The sequence below is a fragment of the Mus caroli genome, chromosome 18 (assembly GCF_900094665.2).
Source record: "Mus caroli chromosome 18, CAROLI_EIJ_v1.1, whole genome shotgun sequence".
Lineage (NCBI taxonomy): Eukaryota > Metazoa > Chordata > Mammalia > Rodentia > Muridae > Mus > Mus caroli.
Genome location: NC_034587.1, coordinates 3,275,215 through 3,284,953, shown reverse-complemented (window position 1 = coordinate 3,284,953; position 9,739 = coordinate 3,275,215). Strand labels below are relative to the sequence as shown.

Below are 9,739 nucleotides of genomic sequence, written 5' to 3'. Positions count from 1 at the left end.
TACTCTTTTTCAACAGTTAAACTTTTGGTGTTTATATTTATTGGAACTCTGAAAATTAATCTATAATTAACCTATAATTTTAAAACTTATAATAAACTGGGTGTGGTGGTGCACGCCTTTAATCCTAGCACTCGGGAGGCAGAGGCAGGCAGATTTCTGAGTTCAAGGCCAGCCTGGTCTACAAAGTGAATTCCAGGACAGCCAGGACTATACAGAGAAACCCTGTCTAGAAAAACCAAAAGAAAAAAAAAAGTTATAATAATATAAACAAGTAAAGATCAAATCTATGAAATCAACTATATAAGAGGGTAGCAAATGCCACATGTAAATGGAGGAAGAAAAACTGTCCTGGACTAGCATTTTAGAGGAAGCTCATTTATCAACATCTTTTCCAGAGTTACACTGTCCAGTTACTTTCGCAGTCTCCATGAGTCATGAGCTGGGTTCCCCGAGACTGTGCTTTTGTAGGAAGGCCCAGGTTCTCTTTGTGCACGTCCTCTCTCTCCATTTGCACATTCTGATCCAAAGGCAGACGCGCTGTCTATGCGCACACGCTGTCTATGCGCTCCAGCTCTCCTCGGTAAAGCTGCTCAATTACTTCCAGTTCTTTCCTAACCAAGCATTCCTGGGTGTTCACTTCAGCGATGGCAGATTTGATACTTTTCATTTCAAGTTCCATCTGAGTTAGGAATGAGGCAGTTGGAGTCTCATGAATGCACACTAAATTGTCTGCAGTTGTTGCTTCTCCCTGAGACAAATGAAAGTGGTGTGTTATTTAAAATCAAAACCCAATGAGCCATGCTGTGTCGAATACTCATTTTGTATCAATAACTCAGAAAACTACTTAGATGCATGGAAAAAGAATTCTGCAGTTTTGAATATTTGAAATCAGTAACAACTCTTTTTTTTTTTTTTCTTTTGGTTTTTCAAGACAGGGTTTCTCTGTGTAGCCCTGGCTGTCCTGTAAATCACTTTGTAGACCAGGCTGGCCTTGAACTCAGAAATCCGCCTGCCTCTGCCTCCCGAGTGCTGGGATCAAAGGCGTGCGCCACCACACCCGGCCAGTAACAACTCTTACAGTGTTTATATTCATTGGTACCAGAGAGATGGTTCGGTGGTTAAGAGCACTTTCTGCTGTTCTAGAGGACCATTCGGTTCCCAGCACTTTGTCAGGCAGCTCATAACTCCTGTAAGTCTGATTCCAGAGGATACAACACCCTCTTCTGGCCTCAGAGGGTACCATCCCTCAAATGCACATACCCACATTCAGACACACACATAAGTTTTAAAAGTAAAATAAATTTTAAAAAATTATAAACAATTTTAGTTTATCCTCGGTGCATGTACAGGTTTGTGTCAAGTGCTGTGGTGTGGAAGCCTGTCCTGGCAAATGCTAGGAAGCTTTCTCCCACTCAGCCACACTTAGCTCTGATTTACACTTGTGTTAGCATTCATGTAATGTGACAATACAGAAATTTATAAGAAGGTGTTTGAAAACTTTAACAGTGTAGCGTAAGAATGAGTTACAAGAATGATAGTCTCTAGGCCTAGAAAAACCAGAGGTGATGAGGATTTCAAGGCCAGTGGGAAGTGATCGTGAAGTCTGGCAGAGCAGGGACTCAGCTAAGGGCAGCCCAGAGTGGAACCAATGTGAGAAGTAAGGAGAGATAAAGCCAAAAAAAAAAAAAAAAAAAGGGAAGCATTTGCTTGCAGGAGCATACAGTCTAAACACTTCCCATCTGAAACCACCACACAAGTAACATCACCACAAAATTCTAAAATAAACATCTTCTAAGGTAACATCAAATCCAGGCTGCTGCTGAAAACATTCCGTATACTGGACCAGCCTTAACTATCGCTGTGTGCTAAGACTTCAGAAACATGTAAGCTGGTACTGTAGTTCCTATAAAGTTCTATAACCATAAAGTTACAAAAATCTTAGCGGCATTTCGTGGGTACAGTGTCCCGGGCATTCCAAGATGAGACGCTTCATCTCAGAGAGATTTGCAAAAACTGATTCTTATAGTGTCACAAGCTCCAATAAAACCCCAAGACTATAAGAGAAATTAAGAAACAACAACTTATTGCTCATTCACTTGGATTAATCATAACCAAAATAGCATCAAAAATGTGTGTGACAGGTTAGGAAGAATGTTGTGTCTGGGTTATGACAGCTTGACAACCTGAGCTTTGAAGTCTCCACACAGAGAGAAATCATTTCAAAGGACAGTACCTAGTAACCACATCCGGAGGACTTCAGCCCCACTGGGACCTGATTATGCTGGTAAGGCCTGGGTTTCAAGTTTGCTTCAAGTTAGCATGAAGTCTGACAACTCAACAGTGGCAGGTACTCACATTTTTGAGTGGGAGATATAAGCTGTTGCAAACAAAGAGCAGAGTATGCTGGTTTTGGACAGGCCATCCTTTCATGGTCATTCCACAGAGAAGGGTGACAGAGTCAGATAAAGGGATTACATGTGACTTCCAACATTAAATTAGAAAACTGTCTCAGAATGCTGCTCTGGGACACAACCCTACCCTGTGAGGTCACTAAGCCACAGAGCTAGATCAGATATTCCAGTGGGGGGTGGGAGAAGGGTTCCAACTGCCACTTCAAATGACATTCCCAGGTGTTCCAGTACAGGAGTTTTAGCTGCTTCCCCAGCCAAAGTGGTAGCCCAAGATAGCAGCAACATCTACAGCAACTAAAGACCTAAGCATCAAGCTGGCCCAACCTCAGCTGAAAGGCACAAGAGACAAGGTGTCTCCAAAGTTTCCCCAAACCACAGATTCAGAAAGGAAATAAAGAAAGAAAATAAATCTCTGAAGCCACTAAATTGAGTGATCTAAAAGGAAAAAGGGAAAGATTGGCTTGCAAAAGACTCAGTAAGACAGCCACTTTCCCCACAATAGTTGGTGTTTGGGTGGCAGGGAGGGGTTGATGGTTGAACACCATCAGCAATGTTGATGAGAAGCCACAAAGCACTCAATGGCTACGGCTACGTAGAAGGTTATGCATAGCACCCTTCTATTGTAAAATCTTAGAGTAAGGCCGATGTGTCCAGAACTTTTCCTCAAATTGGGGAATATAGAAAAGAGAAGTGGGGATAGTTGAATTATTCATATACTAACAGCTACTAGCTTCTGTAATTTGCATGGTTACGATTCATGGCATGTTGACTACAACCCAATGATTTCCTACTTGCAATCTGAGTACTGACATGGTGTGTGCTGCTTATGGCTATACATAAGCCAGTTTTAAGATTAGAAAATTAATCCTGTATTTTCCTGATGTCATGTATATAATACTATAGTTTAATCTTCATGGGCTTTTGGGCATTTTCAGACAGCTATTTTTCCCAAGATTAAGTGATTGTCATCCCAAAGCTTTATCACCTCAAGTCTCAGCATGGCAACTGGAACACCCATTTCAGCTTGACTGACTTTTGAAACCTCAGGACAACTATGTCTTCTGCCTTTATGTCCACGCCCTTCCTGTGGGGGCATGTTAAAGATCTTCTTCATTCTGCAAAAAAACAAAGGAAGAGAGTTTTGGGGTTTTTTGTGGTTGGTTTTTTGTTTTGTTTTATTTGTTTTTCTTTTTAAGATTAATATACCCTATCATGTGTAAGAAATACCTGTAAATCACATCCTGTCTCAAAGTAATTTTATTTGAAACCACTGGATTACATTTATAATCATAGATAACTGATGTCTCAGTTAGGGTTACTATTGATTCGATGAAACACTGTGAACAAAAGCAACTCTGGGAGGAAAGGGTTGATTTTGCATGTGTATCCTGAATCAACAGACCATCAGGGAAGCCAAGACAGGAACTCAAACAGGGCATCGAGGAATCTGGAGATGCAGAAGCCATGAACAGGTTCTCTTACTGACTTGCTCCTCCTGGCTTGCTCAGCCTGCTTTCTCATAGAAATCAGGATTACCAGCCCAGGGATGGCCTACCCAAAATGAACTAGGTCCTCCCCCATCAATCACTAATTTAGAATATACTATACAAGCTTATCTGCTACAACTGGATCTTATACAGGCATTTTTTTCAATTGAGGTTCCATCCTCTTAGCTTGTGTCAAGTTAATATAAGACTAGCCAGAACAATTGATATGCATGGCAGACAAATGGTTCATACTATAACTATATATGAAATTCTATAATGATTAGTATCAATTTCAGTATGTTAACACATACTTTAACTTGGTATTAAATATTAGCTATAATCCAGAAGTCAGTAGTCAAAGCAAACAAGATAATAGTTCTATAAGTTTTCAAAATACCTGTAAAAATATACACCTTGTTAACTATAGAATACATTCTATAAAAAGAATACAGTATACATGAGAGCACATCAGGGAGATTAGAAGATGCAGCTCACATCAGGGAGATTATAAACTGGGTTTATAAGCCACATTCTGAGCACAGAGCCAGCACAAAACACAGGCATCAAGAACATTCATAGTTGAAAATAGAAAACATCTTTGAAATCTCTATAGAGAGAAAATGTAAGACAAAAAATAAAAAGGTTTTGGAGGAAGGAAGTTCACAGACAAAGAATAATAAATCACTATTAAAAAAAAAATCCATGTCTTGACTTACACAATATTGGCCAAACACATGAAATAAAAAACATGAACAGGAATTTAAATAGAAGGAGAAAATTGATTACACTCAGCAAATAAACTCAAGCGCTCAGCAAATAAATATAACTGCAGCCACGTGGGGGTCTGCAAAGACCATGCCAGACCCAGTCTGTTTGTCTGTCTGTCTCTCCCTCCCTCTCTCTTTCCTTTCCTACTCTCTTTCCTTTCCTCTCTTCCTGCAGATCAATACATAGCTCTTAGCTAATGCTCCAGCAACATGATAATAAGGGATGAGGCCTCTGAAACAATGATGAAGCCTCCAGGAAATGCTTCCCTTTATAAATAATGCCTTGGTCATGGTGACTCTCCACAGCAACAGAACAGCAACTAAGACAGAACAAGCACAGAGATTTCAAAGAAATACAAATGGCTGAGAACTATATTTTACATAAGAATCCTTCACTATAGGGAAATACACATCAAAACTACTGTGACATTTCATCTTACTCAAGTCAGAATGGCTAACATTTTTTAAAAGGCAAAAAGGTGATAAATTCTGGCATGGATGTGAGGAAGAAACCACTCCTTCACTGCTGGTGAGGGGGCAAACTTGTACAGCCACTAAGTAAATCAAGATGGATATTAGATTCAAAACGTTAGAAATAGAACTACCATATGACCCAGCAATACACAGTCTCCAAAGACCCTACATCCTAGAACAGAGATACATGCACACCCATGTGCATTTCTGTTCTATACACAATAGCTAAGACATGGAAAAGGCCTAAATACCCATCAGGTGGTCACTTGGATAATAAAAATGTGCTACCTATACGCAATGAAATTTTATTCAGCTATAAAGAAAAATAAGCATTTAGGAAAATGGATGGAATTGGAAATAATAATTCTGAATGAAGTGACCCAGACCCAGAAAGACCATGCCTGGATGCTAGCTTTGACTCTGTAGATATGTGTGTTTAAATTGGAGTACCCACAAAAGGAAGAAAATAGTCAGGGCTGTAAGCATAGGGATCTCAGGAAAGGATGTGAAACACAGGCAATGTGGAGCAGAGAAGCAATGATGGAATAGGAAAGGTTAAATGAAGTGGGGGGTGGGAGGGATGATAAACTGTAGACTCTTGAAAATGACAAAAGAAACGCTACATAGACACTTCATAAAATATATGCAAGTACTATATAAAGGCACTTACATGGAGTTACGCTAAAGAGAAAACTCTCCTTCTTCCAGATACGCCAGGCTATCTAGTAAAACCCAATGCCAGGTAAGCGTAATCCCTTTCTTAAGTGTTGATCAGTGGACTGCATAGTCTCCCCCACAAGCACTTCATGTTGTAGCCACTGTCCTCAGTCCCCTCTAGAACTTGATAATAAGACTTGCTGCTGAAGATACCATTTACTTGTTTCATAGACCATGGAGAAATCAAGCTGGTCCCAATTTGCCTGCGTACTTCTCACCCATCAGCTATCTTTCATGGTGCTGGAAGTATGCTTGCTACTAGAAGCAATCAACAGTCTTGCAGGGCTGTGACTCCTGAGAGCTACAATAACAACTGGTTTGCATAAATGCCCACTTACAGCACCATGAATGGTGTGAAGGAAACAGGCCCTTTCTGATTGGATTTAAATCCTACACCACAAAACCAAACTCATGCCTGGTACTGTTAACTGGGCCCAAATCTATGGCTGGCTGGGTCACAGGCTCATAATATTAATATGATAAATGGACACAGTTCTATAGTTCCCTTCACAATATCTTCATGCCCATAGGTTAGCACATCTCTCAGCCCTCATCAGAGGAGCTTCTTTTTTGCAGTAGATGGTGGTTCACACAGTAACCTACACTGGCCAAGATGCAGAGAATAAAGACTGGAAGTGCTTAGCTCCAACTGGGACCTATATCACCATATTCTTCCCTTCCCAAGGCTTGGGGACCATTGTCAAATGGTGTGAAGGAAGATGGCAAGAACAGTAAGTAGTGGATATCTACGTGAAGCAAAACTATTTTCTGGACACAATAGGACTGTTATGCACATGAACTCAAAGTAGTCCGACTACATGCATAAGACCTGCATAAGATCAAACCAGTACAAATCACAGCAAGAATGGGAGAGGTAGCTGCCTAATTAGTGGTTCAATTGCTGTGCAGAAACACCATGACCAAGAGCAAGTTGGGGAGGAAAGAGTTTATTTGGCTTACACTTTTTTATTAGTGTAACTTAGGTAAGTTGTCCATTAATGAAGGGAGTCAGAACAGGAACTCAAATGAGGCAGGAACCTGAAGGCAGGAGCTGATGGAAAGGTGCTGCTTACTGACTTTGCTCAGCCTGCTTTTGTTTTATAGAGCCCAGGACCTCCATCCCAGAGTAGTCCTCCCCACCAATCATGAAGAAAATGTCTTACAAGCTTGACTACAGACTGATCTTATGGGGGCTTTTTTGTGTTTTGTTTTGTTTTTTGGGTTTTTGTTGTTGTTGTTGTTGTTGTTGTTGTTTTGGCTGTTTTGTTTTGTTTTGTTTTTCGAGACAGAGTTTCTCTGTATAGCTCTGGGTGTCCTGGAACTCACTTTGTAGACCAGGCTGGCCTCAAACTCAGAAATCCACCTGCCTCTCCCTCCTGAGTGCTGGGATTAAAGGCGTATGCCATCACACTAGGCTGGAGGCACTTTCTTAATCGAGGTTCCCTCCTCTCAGATAACTTTAGCTTGTGTCAAGTTGGCACAAAACTATGCAGCACATGGGCTCAGAACCTTCTACCCTGAGATGAGGAGCTATTGGCAACTAATGGCTGCTGGGAGAGGGAGAATCAGCTTTCTTTAGGGATGTGGTCCTTGGAGGGCTAGCCATATTCTAGTAGATAGTCCTATATCCATTCTCATACAGGCAGGAACAAGAGACTTGGTGTGTCTTTTAAAAAACAAAAAGCACATAAAGTATGGAGGAAAATGGTGTAGGAGGCACAAAGGAGAAACTGGAGGAGAAGGTGGGGAGGTGGATTTTATCAAAACACATCATGTGTACATATGAGATTCTGAAACAGTGAAAAATTAATAAAATAATAAAAATCACTTTTGTGCGATATAATTGTACATGTTTCTCTTTTTGTACTAGCTATCAACAATGAAAATTAACGTGGAAAAAAGCCCGGCCCACTTTTATTTTAAATCAAGTTATTATTAGGATAAGATAAAAGAAATGGGAATAAAAATTCAAGGCAGAAGAAGAGGGGAGCAGTTGGCAATATTCTTACTATATTTTTAAAAATTTTTTTTCAGATTTATTTATTATTATATGTAAGTACACTGTAGCTGTGTTCAGATGCACCAGAAGAGGGCATCAGATCTCATTACGGATGGTTGTGAGCCACCATGTGGTTGCTGGGATATCAACTCAGGACCTTTGGAAGAGCAGTCGGTGCTCTTAACCACTGAGCCATCTCGCCAGCCCCCATTCTTACTGTTTTTAAAGTGATTAAAGAGCAAATGTAATATTTTGACAACCAAAATTGTTCAGGATGCACTTTGAGTGTCTAAAGTCCATATTACAATAATGCACTTTCAGTGTGAATTTGTAGTTAGGGTTTCATGCAATTATAGCTAAGCCAAATAATGGTGAATTAAGTCTTACTCGGCTAGCTCTTTTTGTAGCTCTTTAGTCCTCCTGGTTTCTCGATGCAAAGCACCGTGAAGAAAACGTATGGAGCTGATCAGTTCAAGCCATCCTTTTTCCTTATCTTCAGACTTTGGAAAGAAAGTAGTAGAAGGTTACTTTTTAAAGTAAAAAGACTTGCACAACTTTCTTAAAATAATTCAGGACTCCTCTACCCAACTCATGCATGTTCTGTAACACTTGTTGTAGGTGCAGAGTTTAACAGAGCTAATCTCTGTCCACCTATTTATAAGTATTAATACAAATGATGAGCAGTACTTATTGAAAATGAGAGCTCAAGGGTAATGTTTTTAATTATAAATTTTCTCTTTTCCTTACATGCATTACTGTGACCTTCTCCTATCAAAGCATAAATCAACTAAATAACTCAGTAGTTCACTCAAATTAAGCACCAAGTGATGTCAGGAAGTTAAAACTCAAAGAAACTCACCCAGCTCCTAGGATTTTCCATGAATTCACATCTGGCTTCTGGGCATTGGGAGGGCTGGGGCACATTTCCTTGTGGCTCCATGGTGCTGCTTGTTAGATATGGCACTTGAGGGCACTCAGGGTGGGGCCCTACAAGAGCCACCATTGAAGAGGTCTTCCACCGCATCTTCTCCCCATGATTTGAACATGACCACTCTGGACACTTGCAAGTCCTGCACAGATGGAAAAAAAAAATGTGACAATGGAGTATGTCTCATGTTCCCTCAAATGCCTTCAGGGTTCCTACATGACTTGCATCTCAGAGAATGGTGGCATCTGAGTAAACTAGTGATTGAACTCTGAAGCTGGGCTGCACACAATTATAGGCTTAGAATCAGTCTCAAGACACACACTGAGGTATGGAAGCATTTTTCCATAATCCTCACACTTCGGAAGCTGAGGCAGGAAGGTTGTGAGTTTAAGGCCAGACTGTGAGTTCCACCCTAACCTCATCTACAGAGTGGACCTTGTCTCAAAAGGCAACAACAGAAACTTTGAGCCAACTAGTGAATCAAACAATATAGGACAGATTAATGATATGTGGCTTAACAGGTAAAGCTATGGCCTATGGAAGGAATCTACTTTGGTTTTTTAATGTGCCTATAAAGATTTAAATTTTAAAGGGTAACTGTAAGATAAAGGCATACTTGATAATTATAATAATTCCACTGCCTATGAACATATCAAATATCATGCCATACTACTAAATACATGCAATCAGTAAAAGTTAAAAATACCTGAGTCAGAAGTGGTAATGCATGCCTTTAATCACAACACAGAGTCAGGAGGATCTCTGTGAGTCCTAGCCAGGCTGGTCTTTCTTCATCAAATCCTTTAAGGCAGAAAGCCCACTCTAAATGTAGGTGGAAGCTTCCGGTGCAGCCCAGACTTTAGGACATGGAAGACAGAAAACCTTCTCTTTTTGCCCGTTTCCCCACACTCTTGCTGGCAGATTCATCTAACGAGTTGCAGCAACTCTTCTTCACC

At 40.4% G+C, this 9,739-nt stretch overlaps 1 protein-coding gene across 1 annotated transcript in view; it reads right to left on the bottom strand.

The window, feature by feature from the left end:
* Positions 1-359: 359 nt before the first annotated feature.
* The window catches only part of Ankrd26 (ankyrin repeat domain 26), a 40,885-nt gene continuing 31,505 nt past the window's right edge, over positions 360-9,739 (bottom strand). Inside the window, 5 exon segments of the mRNA XM_021150918.1 lie at positions 360-548; positions 551-748; positions 3,397-3,526; positions 8,243-8,355; positions 8,715-8,925. Of these exon segments, the coding sequence (XP_021006577.1) occupies positions 411-548; positions 551-748; positions 3,397-3,526; positions 8,243-8,355; positions 8,715-8,925 (790 nt within the window). The 3' untranslated portion in view covers positions 360-410.